This window comes from Megalops cyprinoides, chromosome 2 (genome assembly GCF_013368585.1).
Source record: "Megalops cyprinoides isolate fMegCyp1 chromosome 2, fMegCyp1.pri, whole genome shotgun sequence".
Lineage (NCBI taxonomy): Eukaryota > Metazoa > Chordata > Actinopteri > Elopiformes > Megalopidae > Megalops > Megalops cyprinoides.
The window spans coordinates 42097122-42123002 of NC_050584.1; the positions used below are offsets into that span (position 1 = coordinate 42097122).

At 43.0% G+C, this 25881-nt stretch overlaps 1 protein-coding gene across 1 annotated transcript; it reads left to right on the top strand.

The window, feature by feature from the left end:
* The first annotated feature begins 1325 nt into the window (after positions 1-1325).
* tjp3 (tight junction protein 3) lies at positions 1326-24702 on the top strand. The gene is made up of 31 exons (XM_036521569.1): positions 1326-1351; positions 10944-11000; positions 11312-11433; positions 11727-11829; positions 12148-12433; positions 12781-12884; positions 13018-13207; positions 13348-13432; positions 13527-13609; positions 14114-14201; positions 14471-14586; positions 14719-14803; positions 14954-15057; positions 15367-15454; positions 16396-16484; positions 16964-17060; positions 17635-17723; positions 17871-17943; positions 18806-18873; positions 18978-19047; positions 19215-19371; positions 19457-19565; positions 19658-19877; positions 20324-20523; positions 20799-20894; positions 21007-21083; positions 21265-21475; positions 21736-21836; positions 21996-22589; positions 22845-22894; positions 23449-24702. The coding sequence occupies exons 2-31, from the start codon at positions 10953-10955 to the stop codon at positions 23561-23563; spliced, it is 3918 nt and encodes a 1305-aa protein (XP_036377462.1). The 5' UTR covers positions 1326-1351; positions 10944-10952; the 3' UTR covers positions 23564-24702.
* Positions 24703-25881: the final 1179 nt, after the last annotated feature.

Sequence of the window (25881 nt, forward strand, 5' to 3'; positions counted from 1 at the left end):
TTCTCAGCTAGACAGATAGAAACATGTCACATTCAAATAATTTATTTCTAACAAAAACAAAACAAAAACATGCTACTGATTTTATGTGTTTTTTAAACATGCGATTTTCTGTAAAACTGTGTCTAGCACTTTTATTCTGGGTTTTGCTTTTGTTTTCTATATATTTATAATTTAGATCGAAGTGTATATATTGTAAAAATCGTGCCTTTCAACTAATTCTTTAAAAAGATTTTCTACTCATAACAGAAGGAAGGAATATATTGTAATGCAGTCTTGACTTTGTTAACAAGCAAATAAATACTGAAAGATTGCGGAAATCGTGTCTTTTGTTGCTTTGCTATTAGTCCATAAGACAGTTATGCTAGCTGTAGCACTGTGTGATAACACATTCTTGTATAAAATGGTTCGTTTCAAATTAAATACATTAGTAACTTTACTAGGTTTTACATTAGGTATTTAATGACGTGTCAAAATAAGATGGCTTGCTAATAAAAGAATCGAAGGACCGAAGATTGGAGGAAAGAAAGGCCTAAGTTTTGTTACCGTTGTGGAACCGAATCAAGCCTTTCATCTCTAAGATAATCTATATTGGAAAACACTCTGCAGGGCTAATTTCTTTGGGTAACTATATGTATACATTATGAGGAAGGACAAATATGTGGCTTTTCTCAGATACTACTACTTGATTTACGTTGTAAAAAGTGCAGCATGTTTTATAATGACTTTTATTTATCCCCCACAGTAGGTGGCGCTGTCGGGTATATTTGCAAAATAGTTTCTTTTATAGTTTATGCCCGTAGATGACGTATGACGTAAATGTAGTTTCAGGTGTGTTTAAATGTATTGGTGGAAGCTCTGTGGGGTACTTAATTTAGGCTGACAATACCACAGTATGTAAATTGTCCCTGTGAAAAGAAACAATTGGCAAATATCTCAGACAAGAGTATGACTCTAAAGAGACTCATTGCTACACACGCCTGTTATGTTTTTGACACATTCCATATTAACCCAGACATCTGCTATACATGGCTTAAAATGTTATAGTATGTATATGTATGTAATATATCCCCTCTCCCCGCCCTTCCAAATCCTCGCTCTTTCCCAGTTTTTACTGCGCCGAAACCGTTTCTTGCTCCTCCCCGGCACCTCCCCCTCCGTGTCTCTGTTTCAGGTAGGTTTTCCCACATTTACATTATGCTTGGTTGGCAAAGGTAAGCTAACCACATATCCTTCACCGCGTGAAGTTTTACTGCCGAAAAGCGACGTCTGGACTGGTGGCATATTTTTCATATGTTTCACACTGAGTAAACTTTGAGTTATCCTGAGTCTCCAGCCGTACGACAACACGCAGGTGAGTGTTTTGGTGTTTTGTTAAGATAAAAGGTGTGAAGGTAGTTCTGTTCATCTCTTTGTTGGAGTTTCGTCTGTTTCGTGTTGGATTATTCGGAGGTTGTTCGCCTGTGAAGCGTGTGACTTCCAGACTTCGAATCACACATTTTTAGTATTTAAGTAAACTTTGTGTGCTGCTGTGTAAGCAATGTATTTAGGAATGCGAGGTGCGAGCTCGCGGGTTACATGTACGTGATCTATTCTAGATCACCAACGCCAAACCCTATTTTTACAAATAAACAGAAGTCTATAGCCTTTATTTTTGTTTTCTGTTGGAAGTTTTTCCTATCCACAAGAATTAACCCACATCTTGGAAAAATCGTTGTCCGACCGAAATGTTGGCTCACTGATATGTACTGTTTGTACCGGTATGAGGTTATTTACCTTGTACACTCATGCTGTACACTCATCTGCATAGTTACCTTCCCGTGAATGGGGAGAACAACAATCTGAAACACTCAACACTGAAACAGTCCCCAGCAAAGAGTCAGTGCTACATGTTTTGTTTTGCAAGCAGACCGCAGGCCGTTTAAATACTGAATGTGTGAAAGTGGGGTATCTATGGTCAATTTGTTTTGGTGGAAGGGACTGTTGTGGTATGACACTGCTTGTGCCAATTTGTAAATCTCTTTACTAGGATGCAAAGGCAACAGTGATATTGAACCCTGTGTGAAAGATAAGCTTTCCATAATATATTTAGGGGCAGTCCAGTAAATTAGGGTAAGGTCATTCAATAAACAAAATTGAGGGTTAAATAGAGGTTCTCTACCTGTCTACTCATTTGAATAGAGAGGTTTGCATAAATCTATTTGTCATACTGTGACTTGCTACTGGTAACTACTTGCTTGCTAGATACTATACCACCAAGCAGTGACCTTGCCTTGACATATTACAGAAGGGGAATCTAATGGCAGCAGAACAGCCTTTTATCTGAAAGCATCTGTGTGGAAAAGGAGTTCACCCACATTCAGAGGAAGGCCACTGCCCTCTGTGTTGTATGCATATAGACCAAAGTTTGTGGGCAGGGCATAGTTACTTCTGTTTGAGTGAGTGCAGGGTGGTGTGTGAGAGAAGGTAGCTAGAGAGACGGGCCCTGTGTATCTGAGGGGAAGAGTATGTTGAGGTGGTGATCGCATAGCTGCATAGCGGCTCGTCCTACTGGTTCTGCCACACCTGCAGGTTTCTGCCTGCCTGTCTGCAAGTATCACTGCAGTTTCGACACACAGCATTCCCAAAGTGCTCAGTCTTTCACTTCGTGTTTGGTATGTGGGAGCATAACATGAGCCTTAAACTGAATCATTTGAAGTGAAATTTTGCGGGGTAATTAATTTCATCTCTTCGTGAACTATTGAATTTGTGGTATTCAATAGTTTGTGTGTATACAGCATCTTCCTATGTACAATGTGCCTCGAAGAAAATGGAGTTTAAAATCATTACTTGTTTGGTTTTAAGATAAGGGGGGGTTGGAGTTAGTTGTTTCAACAGTCTTTTCAAATGTATATGAGTTATCATCGTAACCCCCCACAGTTGCCATAAAAAGAGGAATGACAGAAGACTAGAAGCTGGTGCTTGAGAGTAGAGAGCTTCATTTGGCTCATCTGCCTGTGTGTTAAACCATATGTTTACATACTGTTAACATGCAGTTGTCTTCTAGGGTCACAAGTAGGATATCGTTCTTTGTGTGAAACTGCGGGGTTGTCGGGTTACTACATACCTAGATATGTTGGAGCAGGTTTAAAACAGAAAAGAAGTCATCAAGGTGTGGTTGTCTGTCTTGCTGTTCAGTAGCTGTTCTTGATACCATTTGCAGGATTTAGTACGGTAACTCCTAAGCAGTATGGGTAGCAGTAGGATGAAAGGATGAAAAGTGTCATTGCACATGTACATCTATAGTAGTGCATGCCGTGCTACCAGAATGTAACGCACAGAAAAAAAAAAGGATTATGCATTGAGGGCAGCTGAAAAAGAAGAAAATCAAACACTAAAGTGCACAAATTGCCCTCCGAGGAAACTCAAGCTGCTTATTGTAAGCAATTGTTTACCTCCAGATAGAGTCTTCACACCTGGACTGGACTGAGGTGTTTGCCTTGCTGCACCCATCTCTAATTCCAGTCAGGTGCAGCATGCTTTAAGTCTGGCCTCAGATCCATCAATGATTCATGAATAGTCTGTCCAGGGGCCTGTTATTCTAGCACAATCTCAATGAAAGCAGCTCTGTATTCTCCTGCTTTTATGGTTAGTCATTACTCTAATGTGGTTCCTGCTTAAAATACCCTAGGGAGATGTGCTGTAGTCAATGATCTTTGCACCCTGTGTGCTGTCTACTCAGTTGTTATGAAACTGATTACCAGAAAGCGAAACACGCTAACAACTAGGGTAGCATTCCTGCTGTGGGTATGTTGTAAACCGAAAGATTGTGTGACACTACGGGCTGCACATATATACCAATATGTGCTTACACATTTATATAATCAAAAGCAATCCTAAGTAAGATTTGTAAGAGAGAGGTAATCGTAAGAGAACACGCAGAATAAAAATTAACAGGCTTGTATGTGCAGCCATGTGTAAATGTTTATTGAGTGAGTTCCAGTCTATCCCTGCAAGACTCCCTCAAGGCAAAGCAAGGTCTTCTCACTTGAAACTGTTGCAGTCCAGTCAGGGAAGTGAATGTTTCATCAATTATTTAACAGCGACAAGAACGATCCTTTCAGTAACCCAGGAACCATGCATAACTAACCACTCCCAGCTCTTATGATCATGGAAAAGCAGAAGCTCAGATGAATGTTGTCAGATGTCCAATCATAACACTTTGGTCACTTTCTCTATTTTAAACGTCTGCTGAATGGCATTATGTCATGTCTGACAGGTACTCTAGAGTTACACTAAATTCCAAAGACAGCAGATTGTTTGCGTCCAGAATTGTGACGAAAATTACTTTTGTTAAGATCTTGTAGTCTTCGAAAACATCAATTTGTTTTGTAACCAGGGGTGTCCACTAGGTGGTGCTGCCTGGAGTTGCTCATTTGAAAGACAGAACAAATTAATAAATGTAATTCTCTTCAGAGGAAAAAAATAACTATTACAATTTTGGATCTGAACAATCATCCATATCTTTAAAATTTAATTTTAGGCATACAGCTCCATACAACTTGTCAGACGTGAGGAAATTACATTATTTGCTGTTCATTTAAATAAAATTCAGTGGCCTAAAATTGGCTTTTGGCTTTGGATTATTTGGGCCCTTAAATATTGCTATAGCAAGGCAAGTCCAAGTCTGAGTCATAGTTTTTGAATTATTCATTTGAGAGACACCTCTTTCATTACTTTATACTATCAATGATACAGGAGCAGCAGGTTCTGAGACAGGTGGGTGTCAAAACTTCCTCTTAGATCAATTGACATGGAATGAGTCATTACAGCAAAGACAGGCAGTGTTGTGCTGCCATTTATGCACGTCTTTCTTAGGCATCAGAAGATGAACCCGCACACAGTGTTTAGTGGACCAGCACACCACAGGGAAAAGACAGCTCTGTGTTTTTGTCTCTCTTACTTGAATTCTGTGAATCTGTATCAGAGACTCTGCCCTGCTGAGATAAGGTGTGTAACTGATACCGCCGTGTGCTGAGCCCAAGTATGTCAGCCGGGCCAGAGATGACTCATTTCTCATTTGTGCAATACTGAGACATTGCTGTTTTGTTCATCACAAGCACCGAGAGAAACCGAAAGGCTGACGCATTGATTACTGACGTCAGTAATTCCTTCCGAATTTCTGATGTTTTTGAATTCCTTTTCTAAGGATTAAAAAAAAACTTGAGAAAAGATTTACTTTCTTTATTGATGAGGAAGTGCACGTGTAAGGTGTCATTGTGAAACCTACAATGCAAGGTCTGGGATATAAGGTTTAACATTTTTGGTGAGCAGAATCATGTAAGATTCCATTTTAATCAGTTGACAGAACAGTGCGGTTAAACTTCTGTCTGAATTCGTAACACCGGTTTATCAGTACTTGCAGATCTTTAGACTTCCACAGTGTGTCACTATCTGACAAGAGGGAAGAGGGGAGAGATGCCCCAGTAAAGCTGTGTGCAATGTTTAGATATACCTGCTTCCTATGACTGCTCGACTTGTGTCCCTCTGTCAATGATTAGCCTGAATGGTTGAAGCAGATAAGCTAACTTGACACTCTAGTGACCTTTAGGTCAAGGATTTACGTTCAACAAGGAAATGATCACTCCTCCAAAACAGATTCACAACCTGATCTGTTATGTTAGTAAACAGTCATGTTAATTAAAAAAGATCTGCCCTCAATGGCTGATCTGAGTCCTCATGCCATGTCTTTCCACATTGGGTGTTATGTGCTTACGCCCAGGTAATTTTGTTCCGCTTTAAATCCTTGGCAACACAAAGCAAGAGAAAGTGCTTTGAGAATGGGAGGAGTTGAGGGTGGAGCTATGGGTGGACCCAAGTGGGATTTCTGCAAGGTGTTTTTCTCTGACAAAGGCACCATAATCAGATCCTCATTAGCTAACAATAAGTATCTTCCACCTGGATCGCTGAAGGTCATTGCGTTTAAAAAGGGTCTCCTTAATTTGTTATATATTTTGCAGTGAATGGGCTTGGATTTTCCGCCTGTATATTTTAATGATGTGGTCTGTGATGGACAACAGGAAGCAGCAGGTGTTTGTATGAGAGGTTGCTGGCAGGTGTTTTTTTTAAAGTCATAACGCCAGTGGGGGGATGGCGGTGAGGTTCAAAGAAGTGGTGAGTACTGCAGATAAAATCTTTGCATGATTTTAATTTTCAGCATCCAGTGCACATTAACAATTTAACTGGCTGCATAATGGTCAGAAGTATATTTGATACTTTCTAGAAAGAGCATCTGGGAGGAAGAGGTATAGGTGGCTGCTGTTTGCCTTTCTGCCATTTTCTATGAACAGGTGGCTTGACTCAGCTCTCTCTGTCCCAGTGGAAAACAGCAGGCATCTCCCAGAGTTACCGAACTGAGAACAGAGTAGGGTAAATTAATTTGGTCTGCGGCTATCTCTTTTCTCTGTGTACTTTCTACCGATTGCTCTTCCACTGAGATGGAAGGCTAAGTGTTGATCCACTGACCAGGAAATTTATGTATGTCATGTTTTCTTTCCATGGGTTCAGTGGACTGAAACCTTAACTCAGGGTTTACCACAGCTGATTTTTGCTTTTAGAACATTAGGGCTCAAGTCACTGGTGCTTGAGGCCTACAACCTGGAAGGCCCTTGAGAACTTATGTCTCCAATTAACATTACAAACCCCTTTACTGTTGAGATTTTCACATCTAAACAGTGGTAACCAGTGTTAACATTGGACTGGACTGGTATCTTAACCTCCAGTAGATAGTGTGTTCTCATGTTTTAAGATAAACTTCATGTAATCTTTAGGGAGTAATTTGTTTTTACATTCTATAGCTGGGAAAAGGAACCAACTTTGGTATGACCTTCTCAAATTTTCATGAGTGTTGGCAAATATATTTGTCATGTGGAAATTCAAATATAGGAATACTCAGATTGTATATCATTTTTGAGATACGGCCATTTGCTATTTTATGCCCATACAAACATCCTTTAAGACAGAAGTAGTTTTTTATCTACACAAGACGTTGGTGTTGTATTAAACCTCATGTCCTGACACTTTTTTGCTTTTGAGGTTTGTTGAGAATGTATGTGTATTCCTATGGTTAAATAGGATAAGGCCTTTTAAAAAAATCTAATGTTCCCTGGGTGGCCAACTTGGCCCCAGAAAATCCAGCTTTTGAAGACATCAGGGGATTTGTCACGGTTGAATATAACAGAAAATTATGGTTTGGCTTTGGGCTGGAGGTTTCCCAGAAAATTCCGCTGCTAAATGTGTGCAGTTCCACCCAGCTTGACCAACTCGCTCGTTGTCATCCAAAAATGCATGACGCTCATGTGACATCTGGGAACCAGGTCTGGTAAGATGCAGGCCCTTTAAGTTCAACAGGGAGAACTCATGTAGTGTTTCTCACGTGTCGTGCATCAGAACTGCAGCGTGAGTTCTCAGGGACCCGCTAGGAGCAGTGGTACTATGCAGTGGCAGTCCCACTCTGTTTGTCTCCTCCCCACTGTAATATGTGCAAGATCTCTTAAACTGCAAGAGGAATTATGCTGCGCTCATTCAGCAGGGTGCAGAATATCAAATCAAACATAATTTTATAGATTAGTAATTGTATTTTTGTAATTTGAAAAATTAGTACTAAATTCACCTCTATAAGCCACAGCTATATACTTTTAACTGTATCAGGGCACCAAGAGCTTTAACAAGATGCTGTGATGTAAGTCATAAATTACAACATACAGTATCCTAATGAAAGTCCTTGGACCCCCCTTCGTATTGCAGGAAAATGGGCGTGACTGCAAGTGTGATGACATGCGGTTTGATGAGAATAACGTTGGAACATCCGCCTCCAGCGCACACTCCTGATCTCAGTCCGATAGAACACCATTGGGTGAAGTAGAGCACAGAGTTAGAGCCAGGCCAGGGTCTTCAGTCGTGGAGCTTAGCAATGCTTTAAAGGAGAAGTGGAGCAGTAGCTTACTACCCGAATTGAGGAGACAGTTTTCCATGATGCAAAGCAGGCCATCACCGTTCATTTCTTGGAATAAATGCATGTTTTCCATGACTTTTGGTTAGAGATGGTAAAAAATGATGTCTGTGTAGGCATAAAATGGCCATCACAAATGGCAACATCCTCTTTCAATTAAGTATTTCTCAAAAATTATTTATGATAGAAATTCAAACTTTTACCCATGTTTGAATCTGAACATGGTTTTGGTTGTGCCAAAAATTACCGTTTCACTCGGATTGACCCTGCATTATTCATTTTCTTAACAGACACTGTTGTCTGTCTTGTTTATTAAACTGAACTTACTGATTCAGGACCTGGTGGGGGATACAAGATAGTTGTTACAATCAGCATTCAACCCCATTATCATTTTGACAGCCTGTTGTCATCACTTATTTGTTGTGTATGTTGTGTCATTTCCAGATTCCTGACATTTATGGTTTCCATCGTGTCAGATGTAACTAGATTTTTCATCATCATGATATCATATTGTGCTGATGTCCCTAAGAAATTAAAAGATGTTTCTTATGGAAAAAATACGAGATGCTGACTGAGCCATACACATCACCTTGCAGTTTTAAAGCCACAAGAATATGTGGATATTAAAAGTTAATCAACTTGTTTCGCTGTCCGTATAGTTTGTGGCCATGCCAGTGTGTATTCCAGCGGGCTTCTGAATGTATGCATAGAGTAAAATGGGATGACTAGTGCTGAACCTGGAAGTCAAATGTGTTCTGCATTTCCTTGTTTGCTTTGTCAGTCTTGCTAGGGAAATGGGCTCTGAGAACAGTGAGTGCTTTGCTTTTACCATGGGGATATGCACTTGCACTGACCTGACGCTGAACTCAGAAGCCCAGCGTTGAATAGGCACCATCAGTCGCTTGAAGGTGATTGAAGGCGTTTTGAGAAAGTGCAGAAAATATAGACAGAAATGCAAACCTCGAGCTCATGTCCATATAGCACTGCCCCCTGTTAGTCACTGTCATAATGTACAAATCTTCAAACAGTCAACTTACAAGAGGCTGTTTCACCTTGAGGTTAGACCTGACTATGACCGTGGATGCTTCTGATGCTTCCCCACAGTTCCCAGTACAGAGACACACCTGGCACTGTGACTCAGAGACAGGAATGCTGATGAGTGGCAGCTACTGTACTCATAGAAGGGGAGATAGAGCTGTTTTCCTAGGAACAGTATCCCCAGAAGTAAACAGCAACGAGTTGCAATTTTTTTCTCATTCTGTATCCTGTTCCCTTTATTTACTCCTAATTTGAGGTTATCTGTTGTCATGTAAAACTGCAGCTACTTTTTAAATCCTCCATTTTCAAGGGACTGTGTCAGTAGTGTGTGCTTTCCTATGTGCCTCTGTGAAGCTCATTTGCTATTGCTGGGCAATTTCCTCACCTAGGTTGTGGTTAGATGCAGTTTTGAGTCCTGAGTTTTCCCTCCATTTCGCTTTACTGTGGGGTGCATACATGGCATCAGTTATCGCTTGACTAAAGCTTTTGTTTTTCATTGTTTTACTACAATGCAGCATTCATGTGTGGAATGTGTTCTGAATTCTTGAAGCACCACCAGGTGGAACATTTCCTTTAGAGGACCCAGCCTCACATTGCAATGAAAGAGTCAGTAAAGACACTGAAATTCCATGTGTCCTATACCAGCTGATGGATTTTGTATGTTTGTACCTAACTTTGAAATGCATTCTGTTTTTGAAGCATACTTTATACTTGTTTAAAATCATTTTGTTCATTTCTACAAAGCAAATCCACAAATGTTCTAACTCGGATACCCCTAAGGGTGCTGCTAAAACCTCAGTAAGTGGTTTTGATACTCCAGTTTATATGAAATTGCATAATCAGTTCAGCAGCGGCAATTTTGTTGTTGAGGTTTGAGTTTTTTTTGATCTATTGTTTGATCATCCATCTGAAGCAAAACCTCCTGGCATAATAAGTGGATTATTGATGGATGGATGTAAAGTGTTATGAGTATCTCAGTGCCCTGTCCTGGGAGTGGCAAGGCTAGCCGGTCCCCCATGCAGCCTGTGTGACCTTGACCTAAGAGTGCACTGAAACACAGGGTGTGACACCATTTTCCCAGAATTCCTCAAGCCTGCTATCGCCAGCTCAGGCCCACAGGCAGGTGATATCTGGCCAAGGGGAACAAACTCTTCCACTTCTATACTGTGTGAAATAATCTGTCATATTTTTGGTTTGGCTTAAAGCAACTTGCATAGGTGCAACTGGACATGCATGCTTATGTTCCAGTATCAGTTTCTTGATTGACTGTGAATGTCACACCTTCCAACAGGCCAGCTTTATTGCTGTGATTATGTGTGTTCCAATGATATTGTCATATCTGTATAAATTGTTGGCTGCTGGTCTGGCTGTGGTTAAGATTTTTGCCTTTAGTTCTCCTTTAAAGAAGTTCATCCTGTCAAACTTGTTTTTGTGAAAACATATTGTATCAGTGAGGAAGCCTGTATTCTAAACAGCATGTAGCCTTAAAGTGAAACAGCACTTATGTGGAAAATGTCAGAAATGGAGAAAATATGAAGAACATCCCATTGAGCAATCTGTCGGAAGCGAACAACAGTGTGTGCAGTCTGGGTCAGGATTCTCGTTGGTGTCGGGTATCATGGTTGAGATGCTCTCCAAGGAGCAGGGGAGGAGTTTGCTACAGCTGTTGTGTTCTGCAAGCCCCACCCCCTTACCTGTCTTGCAGGAATGATGCAAGTGAGAACTTGCTATGTAACAATCCTGTTTCAGTCACACTTCCCCTCAGTCCTCGGACAGAAAAACACGGGTGTGGGGACCAAGTCATGAAACTCTTGCTGTCATTGTAACACTGTTATCAGGTACTTTGAGACTGACTTTGCTCCTGAATTATAATTCAGGTAGTGAAATTTTATTTTTAACACTTGTGTTTTTGTTTCAGAAACCAGACATGGAGGAAATGACCATATGGGAGCAGTACACTGTAACACTAAACAAGGTGAGTATATAGGCCTCAGTCTGCTTTAACAGTTTTATTGATGTTAGAGTGACTCTGGCACACAGTTGAATTTTTATGGGGACATTTAATTACCTAAAAAACCTAAATGAAAACTAATCTGTGGTTCTGTCAAGGTCACAGGACATGTTATGAATTAAGGAGTAACTTTGGGATCAGCTTCAGTCTATCCTTTTCTGCCAACTGAGTCCTGGAATTTAGATTACATGAAAGACACACCCTGCGCTCTGGCACTCTGAGCCATGTGACTTTAGCTAGCAGATGGAATGTGCTCTCACTCTCCACCCCCACAGGATCCCAAGATGGGCTTCGGGTTTGCCTTATCCGGAGGGCGGGACAAGCCCAACCCGGAGACGGGCGACACAGTTGTGGTTTCAGACGTGGTGCGAAATGGACCAGCAGCAGGGAGATTACAGTGAGTTGGACTTCTAACTCTCTCGTGCCTTAATAGGCAAATGTCCCCTTCTTCACACCTTTCTAATCTCCAATCTTCATTTTAGACTCTCTACCAACATAAGCACCTTACTGCTTCGCCTTAGACAAAGTTTGATCTATAGCATCAGTCCTGCAGTCCTCTCCTTTGCCTTAACTGAAACTGTAACTGTAGCCACGTCTCAAACAAACACCTGCCAGGCCCTCTCCCTCACACCCATGATTCTGTGACCATGCTCCTGTCTGTGCTCACTTTGTTTTTCTCCTCTTGCCCAGAATCCGGGATCAAATCGTCATGGTGAATGGGGTTTCCATGGAAAATGTCACTTCTGGCTTCACTATTCAAAACCTCAAATCCTGCGGCAAAACTGCCAACATTGTGAGTACTTAGTGCACATAGACACTGACCAGCACACAAGGATTGTGAATTCCCAACTTAAGTATCACATTTCTCGGGGTTTCCTTTATGAATCTTAACTACATGTTACTGACATCATAGAATAAATACACATATCTACACATTGAAGAAATATTTCCTGTGGAATAATTACATTGATGTTTTACATTTCAACAGCAAGGGCAACAACAAGCTGTTTTGCATTGCCTGTGTCACCAAAATACTGTAGGAATGGTAAATATAACGTCTGAATGACTTTGCGCTGAACCCCTGTCTCTTCCTGCGGTTCTCTCCTCTCAGACTGTGAAGAGGCCTCGTAAAGTCCAGCTCCCTGCGAGCTCCCGGCCTTCCCGCGCCGCCTCCCAGTCCAACCTGCTGAACGAGGAGCCGCCTGTGGGCAGGAGGCCCCGCCGCGGCTCAGACTCAGGCAGCGACCGCAGTTACGGTCGCCGGGGCAACGCCCGCAGCTCCACCCCTGACCGCAACGGACATTCCCTCCCCCTCATGTCGGGCTTCAAGAGGCTGCCCAACCAAGACGTGAACAAGCCCATCAGAGCCACACTGCGGAAGAAGAAACTCACAGATGGTACGGGCTGGGCTGCGGTTACTCCTCGCTGCAGAGAGAAAAGGAACGCTAACACGATGCCTTTTTTGTCAGCAACGGGGAATAGCTTCATCTGTTCACTGTTGAGGTGCACAGAGAAAGCCATGCTGGGGAAATGCAAATCATGTTGGTGGTGTGCCACCACAGTGGCTGCAGGAGCATTCTGGCATGTAAATGCTGACGCACATGCCTCTCTAAATGACGTACTCAGTACTCGTGTCATTATTGCCCTGGTTTTAGTTTAGATTTTTTATTATGATTGTAGCTTTACTTGAAAAGGTAATATCCATGTGCTTGATGGTCATTTTGCCATTTTGTCTCTTCCTCAGAGTACGGGCTGAAGTTAGGTAGTCAGATCTTTGTCAAACATATGACGTCCACTGGCCTGGCTGCCAAGGAAGGGACCTTGCAAGAGGGGGACCTCATTCTCAAGGTGATGGGCCACTTCTTTGATTATATTGGTGACACAGTAACAATGACAGTCCTTACCCAGTATGGTATGCTTTTGCTACTTTAATACTTTCCTATAAGCATAACTGAACATCTGCGTTCCTCATTGTAATCAGATCAATGGAATGACCACAGAAAACCTGTCCTTGCTGGAAACCAAGCACCTGGTGGAGAAGTCAAGGGGCAAACTAACTATGATGGTTCTGAGAGATGACAGGAAGTTCCTGGTCAGCATCCCTGAGGTGGAAGACAGTGCCCCCAACAGTGAGGAGGACAGACATGGAAACAGCAGTTCAGAGCTTGAGGGTGAGTCACTTGGCAATGGAAGAGAGAGACGAGAGATGAACCAGTGTGCTCAACTGTTCCTCAGTTGTCACCATGAGGGCTCTGAGTTAGTGAAGGCGGACTGTGACAAAATCTCCAATGACTGCAATCTACTTTTTCAGACATTTCTGATTTGGAATCAGTGATCCCATCCCCGACAAGGGAACGCGTGTCCCGTTCCGAGACAAAGGAGCGACGTGCACGCAGGTAAACTCACCTGGACAGCACACACTCCACTGGATCCAATCCTGTCCACTCTGATGACTGAAAATGCTCACCTTCCTTCTCCCTCTTCCTGCAGAACTCGAGCAGAAGCTGCCCCCCCATCCAAGTACCACGACTCTCCCCCCTTGCGCTCTACACTCACCAGGCCTACTCGCAGAGGTGAGTCTAATGCCCCACCACCATTACCTACACTGACCTAGCTTGTTGTCTGTGGTGTTAACTTCTAAAGCCACTTGCTGAGTTGAGCTCATTCTTTCGCAATCTTTATCATGTTCATTTCCAGTCTGTAACTGTATCATTGCCAAACACCTCGTTACCCTTTTACTCCCTGCTCTACCCATCATGCCCCAGCGCTCCTCAGCCTACAGAACCTTGTTTGTCAGGTAGCCACCTTTTACCTCAGATCTGGTTGGAGCTGTTTGACTGTAAAACTGTGCAATGCTTATGTGCTCTCAGCAGCCGCATAACAATCCAAACCAACACCTGGCCTAACACCCAGGAGCAGCCAATTTGAACTGAGGGGAAAGTAGAGGAAAGTGAATGGAAACAGGAATGTCTGGTTGGCTCTGAATGTCCGTATTAGCCATCAGTGCAGAGAAGCAGTCGGAGTATTTAGAATGTATAAATAAATATTGAAATGTGTCTGTTCCATTGCTAATCCAGCCCCTTCAGATTCAGAGTCTGATCGCAGCGCCTCACCCCCTCCTGGCAGGGACACGCTCGATAGGAAGGACCCCATGAGCAAGTACAGGTAACGTACTCAATAGTCTTATCAGCCCCAATGGCTTCTATTCTTTCACTAGCAAAATGCATTTAACCTAGTTTTCTCACTTTACTGACACCTTCTGAAAAATTAAACTCATTATAGGGAGCGTCTTGTCACATATAATATGGATGATTGAGGGAATGAAGATACTGGTACATGGATATCCTGTGTCATTAACCTGGCTATGATGTAATTGGTTTACATCATTTGGATGTCTGTTGGGTTTTCTCAGAAGGTTCTGTCTTTTTCTCCAGACCTCTCTCTGGATTGTCTTTGCCCAACCCTCGGTCCTCCCCCATCTCCCACAGCCAGGACTCTGCACATTGGGCACCTCCGCGTGCCTCCTCCGCTGCCTCTCGGCCACGGAAAGGTAAAAGGGCAAAAAACATTTGGGTCAGGTTTTCAAGTGACATGGCCTTTTGAAGTGGAAGATATTTCATAGAGGAAGTCATTCAAAGTCATTTGAGGTATTCACTCTCGCTTTTTTTTTGCTTCCCTGTAGAAGTTTCAGAGTCCGAGTCAGACCGAAGCGCATCACCCCCCCCTCGACGGGACAGCCCCAAGATGGAGAATCAGATGAGATACAAGTAGGGCAGCTGGAGGGGAATGGGGAGTGTGGGGGTCTCAAAGACATTGATTGACCTGTGCCAAGACCAGCATGAAAAAGAAACTGCCTGGGTCACTGTTGTGTTGTGTATTAAATGCACCCTCCTCCCATCTCTCCTTCTTCTGCACAGAGTGTTGCCTGACCTGCCCCCCCCAGGCATCCGTGCCTCCCCTCTCACCCTGCAGCACGACCTGCCCCGCCGAGGCCCCTCCCCCCGCAGACTACCACCGGAAGGTGAGTCCCCGCAGCCTCAAGATTAAAGTGGTATCTGCTGTCTGATTTTCCATGAAGGTCAATATTGCCCATAATTTTGGCAGGGCAAACAGGGAGGGGTAGTAGTAATTGTAGATTCATTAAATGTCCAAGACTTGGAATATACTATGACGTCATATATTTATAGTTTATATATGACAGTCCACTCAATAAAAGTATACTAATTCAACAGATGGGTGTAGTGTATGGAATGAAGCCATTGTGAAATGATTAGTCTATAGCTCCAGCAGTGCAGAATGATGTCACTCATCTGGAAGTTCCTCTCTTCAGATGATTCAGATTCAGACTCGGATGGCAGCTCTGGGCCCCCCCGCAGGCAAGGTACCCCAGCCAGCTTGGACTCCAGGAGCCGATACAGGTACAGATGAGGGAGTCCCCAGTGTCACACCCCACGCCCTGCCTACAGTTGCCCACCAACAGCAGGACCTCCGGAATTGGAGAACTGAAAGCCAGCTTTTTTACAGATACATTTTGACATGTTTTGTATTCTACTTTTAATGTTTTATTATGTTTTATTATTATTTTAATGGTCATTCCATCTTTGTATTCAATTTATCTTACCAACTATCTTATAGCCACTTGTGTCTTTTTTATAACGCTATTGTATTGCTTTGTGTTTACACAAATGTGTGCTTGTTTACATCCTTTTGTATGTCGACTAATAAAAAAACACCTAAATACACTGAGCATGTTCCTGGTTATGTGCATTAATGTGGAAGTTTTGGAGGACATGGGGCAGGATTTTTCACTCTAATTTTCATACGAGTAGGGATACAATCAGCAAATTCTCCTCTTACCCCCAGCCAGTTAGGCACTCAAGGAGTAAGGGTTCCCTACATGTATGAGAAGTGCAGTATGTCCAGCGAAAGACTGACACAAATGTGGAATTTGGAGAGAAAGCCAATACATCAAATACAGAAAAACAGATTTCAGTCTCAGACATGTCCAGAATCTTTTTTCCCCAAGATGTTTCTTGTTCTGAATCTCTGAAACAGTATTGACATTTTTAGAATCTCCTGTTCTGGATGTCAGACACTGCACAGTTCAAAACTGGCACCATGACCTCAAACTCCCTTAACCTTATTACCGACATGCAGTGATTCTGTCATGATTAATGCAGTCAATGGAATTAGCAGCCTACCTCTGGCATTGTTAGAAAGCTCCTCTAAAGGCATTGAGAGGTGAATATTTCAGTATCTTCTCACTATTTTACTAAATATTGTTGCCTGTTGTCCCCTCTGTCTACACTCTTAACTGGGTTGTGCCCTCCCTCACACCCATCCTCTCTCCCTTTTCCAGAGGGACTCCTGAGGTCTCTCAGCCACCCCCCAGCATGGAGCCCCCACGATGGATCACCCCCACTGTGAGGGACTCTCCTGTTGGACGGGGTGAGCTTGCAACCTCTTATTTCTCCACATTGTTTAAGAGAGTTAAGAGTAGCATTCCACATAACTTTTTTCCTTTTTTTTACTATTTCACTGATAAACTGCTTTTTAAGTGTCATGCACTCTTTTTGTAATCTTTTTTGTTTTCTTATGTAATTTCAAGTTGGCTGTCAATGCATGCTTAAAGTTTTGAATGCCAATTGATCCTAGATGCACTTATATCAAACACAATAAGTCAGGGTTTGGGGAGCCTAGCTTTAACACTATGATGTCAGTGCTAGACAGTTGGGTTGGTTGGGTCAGGTGGTCTCTTAAAGTGTGTGTTGGACTTCTTTTTCTTATAAGCACCAGCCAGTTCTTTTCTACAATTTTTAATAAATCAAATTTATTCCTACTAAAAAACCTGAAAATGCAAAACACAGTTTATTGGTAATATTGAAAAGTGATGGAGACAAACATTAAAGTGATGCCTATTCGTCCAGGTCAATCCGGATCTGAGTCGGAAGCCAGCTATCCGTCTGTCCCCAGACAAGGCACCCCAGACAGCAGGAGCTCAAAAGACTCCAGAGGAAGACACAGGTGACTGCCCATGGAAAATAAAACTGCCAGACCATGGTTTTACTGCTTTCTCTAAAATGGGAGAATACGTGAACATCAGGTCTGACGAGAAGAACATTCCCAAAGAGTCAGTGGGTGTTACCTTTACACAATTCCATCCAGCTCCCTAGCCTCAGTGGTGGTGGGGAATTGCTCATTAGGTTTGAGCAGGCTGTTCAGTGGTAGTATCTGCAGTTCCCACTGCTCAGAGCAGAGATCAGTGTGGGAGGTAAACTTAGGGTGGCAGACTGGTTAGTCTGCTCAGGAATGAATAAGGGACATTTGCACTGAGCTGGTGCTTGGTATTGACGCACATGACGTTGATCTCTGCAGGGAGATTACATCCAAGTTGTCAGACTGCAGAATTTACCACAAGAAAGTAGTTCATGAAATGAGCAGAACGGCAGTGTCATTTTTAGATGAAAGTCCTTGAGTTGTCAAGAATCGTTGCATGTCTTCTATTACCAGCACAAATCTGTTGCATCGCTGTCTGGAGAACAGACTGAATGCTACAGAAATATTCTGTCCTGGTGAATTTCACTTCCTTCTCTGTTAGAGTTCTCCCTGAGATGCAGTCATCCCCTGCCCTGCTGAAACAGGCCTCCCCTCAAAGAAGCCCCTCTCCTGCCAGACCTCCCCCTGAAGGTCAGTTGGTGCTGCTTAAGCTCAAAGTGACCTGGTCAGCTCCAATAATCCAGTTGTGTGCTACAGCACGTAAACTTTATCTGGGGTCAGAGCATCACTGGTTACACTGTATACTCTACAACTTTCTGTGTGTCCCCCTGCTTTCAGATTCTTCAGAGTCGGAGCGCGCCCCATCTCCTCCCATGAGATATGAGAGCACAGACAATGACAGCACCCACAGGTACAGTACCAACACCCCTCACATCCGATATAAATGCACCTCACCAGAATTGGCAGGGTTATTTAGAAAATACACCTCATCGCAGATTATTGAATACGTGCCCCTAAATTAATCAGACAAATATTTAAGATACCATGCATTAACATTTCTCATCTGACTTTGTCTCCCATATGACTTTAGCCCATGTAATGTTGCATTGGCCTGACAACCAGTGTTTCACTGTTCGTGAGGCTCTGATTAAAACAGACTGAAATGACTTCTGTATAGATCTTGTTAATGGAATGTTCACTATCCACCCAAATTATAATGCAACTAGCTAGCTCTATATTTGGAAAGGGGCATTGTAACTGTCAACACAGTTCTCATTTTACACAGCATTAAACACCCTGGGTAAAACTTATCACTTGCTGCTTATCAGTTTAAGGATTGGGTAGACCAAAATTACTTTTAAAGACTGTTTCTTTTCTCAGTTTTAATGTAATCCCTCAGGTAATACAGCAGTAATTTGGCTATGGCTCCTAAATACAGTAATAATGATACTGAAATACAGCTACTAATTTTTTGTCATTTACACATGCAGTAATGTTGCTGTCCAGTCCTGCCCCTCATACCCAACATAGTTACCCCCTCTGCTAATACCAGTACACTGCATTGCCAGTGCAGTCACCCTTTTCATACAATATACATAATTATACATACACTTACTTCTTATGCATTATGTATTAATTATAATTCATTTTATATCATATTCATCAGTATCAGGGCTACACATGTTGCTGTCTGTTTGCTCTTTGTGTAAAATGCTGACTTGTTTGAAATAATCATGTTGAAAACCAACTAAATGGTATGCGTACCCTTGCAGGATTCCACCATCTGTCAACGGCACTCTGCGCTCTGAAGTGTTCGTGTCGAGTAGCCCTGTGGTACACGGTAAGTAACATGTTTCTCCAAATATTCTGTGTAACATGATATAGTGCCCCCTTGTGCATAGTAATGGTACTGGATTCTTAATGCAGCACTTTACTTTTTTTCAGCCACAACTCAAGAGGAGCCCCTTTACTCCTTACCCCCAGACTCCCCCACGTTAGATACACCTAACTTAGGGTGAGTTCCTTTACTTATCCCTAAAACCTCCCATCTGAGTTTAGAAGCATAGCAATACTATGATTATTTTTATTCAGTTCTTAACTTGCAGTTTTAACAAAACGGGCCAGGTTAGAGGAAATGTGCTGAAGTGCATTTGGAGACAGTTTTCTCTCTTGTTCCCACAGGTACAGCTCAGATCTGAACAGGGTGCAGTTTGTGAAGGAGGGGAGTGTGGGGTTGCGGCTGGTGGGTGGAAATGACGTGGGAATCTTCGTTGGAGGGGTGCAGCCCAACAGCCCAGCCCAGCAGCAGGGCATGAAGGAGGGAGATCAGATAATGCAGGTTAGGGCCGCAGAGCAGTGAGTGTTAACAGCCACGCACCTGTATTCGCTACTCCTCTCTAAACCACACGGCACGGCCTTTGTAGGTGAATGGAGTGGACTTTGGCCACTTCACACGAGAGGAGGCTGCCATGTTCCTACTCAACATCCACAGAGGAGAGCCGGTGGACATTCGCACCCAGACCAAGATGGACAGTGAGTGCAGCCGGAGAGGCCCAGGATAGGGTTAAAAATGGAGTCTTGTGTCTAATCATGATTTCGATATGATCTCTCTACCTCTCCCTCAGTTTACAAGAAGATTCTCAAGTCTAACCTTGGAGACTCCTTCTACATCCGCACACACTTTGACCATGAGGCAGAGGGCCCCACTGGCCTGAGCTTTACCCGAGGGGAGGTGTTTCGAGTATTGGACACAATGCATCGTGGGAAGCTTGGAAACTGGCGAGCTGTGCGCATGGGCAATGACCTGCATGAGTTGGACAAGGGCACCATCCCCAATATGGCCAGGTATGTTGGAGAAGAATCTAAAACATAGAGTACTAATATAGGGAGACGCTGTTTAACGTAGGATCACTTGATGCTGTTTTGTTAATGCAGATTGATATTTTATGACCAAATATTCATTCAGAATAAACATATTCACTTAAGGGTTCAATAATCCATCTCAATAAAAAGAAACCTCTAAGTGCATGGTCATGTCTAAGAAGTCTACCCCCCAAATCGTGGTTGAGAATGCTCTTTCAAAAACAACATGACCACATCATAACATAGGTTTCTGCTGGAATATATTTCACAGATTAAAGCAGATTAAAGCAGATTATTTTATCATAATGCACAATTTGCATTAAGTGCAGAATCCCTTCCCATATTTATTAGGCGTGTTGGTGCAGTTGTCTGTACTGTTTATTTAAGACACCATTATGACAGCGTTGGGGCATTTCTGTCTCTATCAGGGCGGAGACCATGGCAAGCTTGGAGCAGGCCCAGAGGGCCAGTGGAGCTGACCGACAGTCCTCCGGAGCCAGGGCAGAGTTCTGGAAGCTACGGGGTCTAAGAGGGGCCAAGAAGAATGTCCGTAAGAGTCGCGATGACCTTCTTCAGCTCACCATCCAGGGCAAATATCCTGCATATGAGAGAGTCCTGCTGAGAGAAGGTGAGAGGAGAGTGAATATTGACACTGTTCAGATTTACCAGTATGAAAAATCAGAACTGTTGATTTTAGTTGTTCAAGCAAAAGCCACATTTTAAAAATAGGGTAGCGCACATTAGCACTTTTTTTACTGGAAAAAAATCTTTGCAACACCTGTACTCATTAATGCCATGTATACTTAGCATGCAGTGTATGTATTGTGTTGCTTTTACATTCTATATTTCTACACTTGTGAAAAGAGGAACTGATTTTAATACTCTTCAATTGTTCCATTCCAGCTGGCTTTAAACGTCCCATAGTGATTCTGGGTCCTCTAAATGATATCGCCATGGAGAAGCTGGCCAGAGAAATGCCTGACGAATTTCAAGTGGCAGGTACATCTATGAGTGTGTGTGGATTTCAAATGCAGACTTGATGAAAATGATGATGGTGGATGCCTAAGATTTCACAGGGGACTCACTTCCTCGCTCTCTTCCTCTGTCACAGGGATGGTCCCTCGCAGTGGTGGGGAGGGCTCCTCTACTGTCATTAAACTGGACACAGTGAGGCAGATCGCTGAGAGAGTGAGTGACTCGGTTAATGGGTTGGGGATAACCTGGGAAGCAGCACTGTGCAGACAATTTATTCTAGGGTTTTGTTTACTGTACCACAAAAAAATGAATGATTTAGTGGTTGTAGTTTTATTGTTTAGTACCTGGTGTTTATAAAGAGGTATTGAAATAATTCTGTTGCATCGTCTCACAGGACAAGCACCCCCTGTTGGACATCACACCTACAGCAGTGGAGAGGCTCAACTACATTCAGTACCACCCACTTGTGCTTTTCCTGGATCCACACAGTCGCAAGGATGTGAAGACCATGAGGCAACGCCTCTCTCCTCAGTCTAACAAGAGCTCGCGCCGCCTCTATGCCCAGGCCCTGAAAATAAGGAAGCACTACAGCCACCTCTTTGCTGGTAAACACAGACTGTAACTACTTCCTGTTTTGTGTGACTGCTTTTGCTCTGTTGATGTCACAATGTTCCCTATAGTGCGGCTGAAAGTGATAGGCATGCCGATAAAGTATGGAGGAATGCAGCGCTTTGTTTTACCATTGTTCAGTTTTTGGAGATGCAGGAGCAAAGCACAACGTAGCATTGCTCTCAGTGTTTCTCACTTGACCTATCACACCAGTTCTGACCTGTTTCTGTGCCTTTGCCTCTCCGTCCTTCCTCAGGGCGTATTGACCTCCAGCCCAGTTCTAATGTGTGGTATGAGATTCTGAAGGAGAAAATCCGCCACCATCAGTCCAAGCCAGTGTGGGTCTCAGAAGTCATGGTGAGGGAGTTCATGTTTTAAATATTTTTAATTCTCATTTTGCCACCACAGTGCCATCTACAGTAAAAAAAGAAAGTAAACTATAGGGGAGAATGGAGAGCTGAAGTGATTTTTATGGAGTGAGTGTGACCTCCTGCCTTTGTCTCTGTGCGTCCACAGCTGGAGGGTGGCGGAGAGGAGGAGCTAGACGCACTCACCCGGACGCAGTCCTCTGATTACCTAAGCTGTGATAGTCGGGCCACCAGCGACTATGAGGACACAGATGGTGAGGCCTATACAGACGGTGAGCCCTACACTGACAACGACCTGGACCTTGAAGAGTCTTTCAATGATGGAGATAGAAACCTGACAGCCAGGCATGCGGGGGCAGCGCTGGCTCGATCCTCGGAGCCCGCCTCAGAACAGGACAGCTCCATGCCTGAATTCATTGCCGAACCCTACCCCGACGCCGAGTCCCCCACCTGGGAGATTCCACCCATTCTGCACGTGCCTGAGCCACGGACCCTCCGCCAAGTTTCCAGCAGCCCTCCCCATTCGGTTGACATCCCTTCCCCTCACAGCTTCTCAGACTCTCCCTCTGAGTTCGGCACTGCTGACCCTGCCGTCCCCTCCACGCCCTCTGATGGGCCCCCTGACTTCCGAGCTCCGGACCCACCCATCCTAGATACCTTCCCTGAGCTCCCACTTGCAGAAGCACTCCCAGAAAAGCCAGAGGCTGTCACGCTAAACGTCATTGAGGAGAAACTCCGGCAGGTACTGACATAACAACAACGGATGCCATCATCCATATCCGCGATTTTATGTTCATTCCACCAACACTATTGTAATTGCGGATTTTAAATTTCAACTGAAAATTAAACTAGTTCATCATATTGACTAGGCTTTATGACCCTTTCTGTTTTAATCCATCACTATATTTGTATTATATACTGTGTGTTGTATCTTGCATATCAAGTACAATTTCAGTGCATATCAAGTGCGGCTCTAATAGAATTTTTATTCTCTCAGACTCGTATGGCTGAACCACAGGAGAGAAAACACTCGCCACAGTTCATTGTGTAAGTACACATGGTGACGTAGATTTCATTACCATCAATTACTTGACAAGACTATGCAGGCCTGTTTGTGTGTGTTCTTTTTCCCTTTTATGCAACCCTGTTTGGAACCACCAGTTGTAGATAAGGCTCGTATCACTGTAACAACCTCTGCAGCCATGTAGGAGATACTCTGATGCCCTCCCACACAGCCAACAGCTATTTTTCACATAGTGCACCAGAGTGAAGTGGGCGCCAATTGGAGGGTAGGCGCAACTCATAGTCATCTGACAAATCACAGCATGCCTGAACATGCATGTGCTTGAAACCAACACGATCAATGTTAGGGGTGGGCTGACCTACCAGCTCCTATACTGAATTTATTCTGCCGCTGTGGGATCCTGGTTATTGCTGGATGAGCTCAGCCTGCACTCAAGATAAGTGCCTTGCCATCCTGTAAGGCCTGTTGAAGGAAATCAGTTACCCATTTTATTTAGTGTAGTGCCCATCTGAACAGGATTTCAAAGCAAAGCTATAAAAAGCCATATGTTTAATTTATTCCTGTGTGTTCCTGGCAGGTTGGCTCACCATCAGGCAGTGCAGGAGAGGCGCTTTCAAATCCAGGGCAGCGATAGCTCTGAGGACAATGACGAATCTGATGATATTGAATGGGGCCCAGCAACAGAACTCTAGAGCACATGGAATTCTACCAATGAAGCTGGGACTCTACCAAGGCCATGTCACAAAAGGGATTCTACCAAGGCCATATCACAAATGCAAGGACCATTCCAAGGTTGCAGGTCTATGGGATGCTGTTACTTTGCCCCGGAAGAACCTCTGGGCATTGGGACCGTCACTTCTGAGACACTGTGATCAAATCTGTCTTCAGTGGTGTGGGATGTTTTGGACATTGTTGCAGAATCTCAGGGGAAATCAAAATACAAAAATATGGCAGAGCACTTTACCGTGCTGAACGGCTTCAACTGGAAGAGCTTTTTAAGAAGAGAAAAAGGAGACTTGCTGAAAATAATTCATACGGTTCTCTGACGTTTAGCAACTGACAGTGAATGAAACATTTTATTTTTTAATGTACATATTTCCAGTTATTTTATCTTAATTGTAAAATATTGTGATACTGTACTGACTAAGACAAGTTGGTATTGGCAATAAGATCCATGGTGATGTTAAAGGACTATTAGAGCTGCTTAGGTCACCTTTTGCAGCTGTTCTGAAATTTTATTTTGATGTTTCTACAGATATGAGTTTATGCAAATTAACTTGTGCCCCTATTTTAGTAAAATATGGTCCCTGATGGACAGATATCCAAGGGAAGTATTTCATCAGTCATAATCACATGTGTAGTTTGAGATCCAGATGGTCAGTAGGAGATTTGGATGGTCAGATTACCTACAACAACAAATGGTTGCTGATTTCACTGTTAAGGTTCTTGGTGGCTTTCATCATGAAGCCAGGAATATATGCTGTAAATTCCATCATCTTTTATAAAATTTTATTTACTTCATCCTTGTCAGGGTAATGGCCCGATTGTTTAGAAATGAAACGCCATTCGAATCACATTATGAGAGAGCAACTGTGCAGTAATAGATGTCAACAACAGATGCCCTCATATCCTGCAATGACATGTTAAATCAGCAGCACATAAATATGCCCCCCCACCCCCCCACCCCACTCTTTATTGATAATACAATAACGCAATTCAAAATGCTGAAACTACCGTATGTGACTGTGATTCTGAGGACCTCCTGAAAAATCAAAATACTGTTTCTGCACAGCGAAGGTTTTCTGGTGGTAAATTTATCAATTTTTATATATGCACGTTTAATGTTTAATAAACTTTTTCCATGAACATTTTACTTGAGATGTCATAGATCTCTGTTAGGATTTTAAGATAATGTAGATGAGCTTCATATGAATGAGTACAAAATACAAATTTAACTAAACTGGCGTACCCTAAAAATGAAGGGGTGGGCCTGGTTAAACTGGAATGTTGCATAGCACGCAGGCGATCTCATGGAGGATCGTTCATCTGTTGAGATTTGCCAAATCAATGTCACTACCGAGTTATGTCAACTCTACTCTGCACAGTAGCCTGTAAAGTGCTCGGTACCTATTCATGAATATTCTTTTTTTTTCCCGGCTAACTACAGTCATATTTCCTCTTTCAACCTTGAAATAAATAGTTCTGTTGCTGTTCGCAACCTCGAATACGACACTGAAACAGAAACGCGCCACATCTTGGTTCTCGTCTTCGAAAAACACTAAGCGGATGCTACCATCGCCAATGTGGACGACTGTTAGGGTGTGTGTATCCAATGTGTTACGACAGGAAAGGACAAAGACTGTCAAAGCGGTAGAGATTCGGAAAAGGGGAGCTGAGCTACGAAGAAGTTGTCAACGTCTTTGGTCGGGGTGGGTGTGCATACTACATAGACGAATATATAAGTATAGATAAACAATACATTTGAGATACGCTAAAGCTGAAATGTTCTCTAAAAAGAAAAGGGAACTGATAAAAACGCCTTCCATATCGAAGAAGAGTCGAGCAAGAAGCCCCGCAGCACGTAACACATCAGTAAGTTGTACAGCATCTTTCCTTTCCTTTGCTGCTAGATTGGCAGCGTGCTTCGTTTCCGACCGAGCTGCTCGCTGATCTCGAAAGACCGTATGTGAGAGATTGCGAATTGCTTGTGGCTTTTCGTTAACTAGCTAGTTTGCTTCCTATCACTCACTTCGGTCGCGGACAGTGCTGGGAGGAAGCGATTGTAGCTGTCTTAGGAAGTTATTTTTGTTTGTTTGTTCTGTTTGTTGTGTATAGATGTAGATTGTTTTAAATAGCTACGTTTCTGTGCTGGATTAAATATATTAGCTACTCTGCAGAAATAGAAACATAGCTAACTCGAAATCTCCAAGTTAATGAAATATAAACTTCGGGAAGATGTTGTAGCTGAGTCATATTTTATTTAGCTATATTTTAAAGAAATGGATTATGG

Coding starts and splice junctions, on each gene's coding strand:
- tjp3 (XM_036521569.1), top strand. CDS start 10,953: ATGGAGGAAATGACCATATGGGAGCAGTACACTGTAACACTAAACAAG. Junction 11,830..12,147: donor GCGGCAAAACTGCCAACATT/GTGAGTACTTAG, acceptor CTCTCCTCTCAG/ACTGTGAAGAGGCCTCGTAA. Junction 14,202..14,470: donor GACCCCATGAGCAAGTACAG/GTAACGTACTCA, acceptor CTTTTTCTCCAG/ACCTCTCTCTGGATTGTCTT.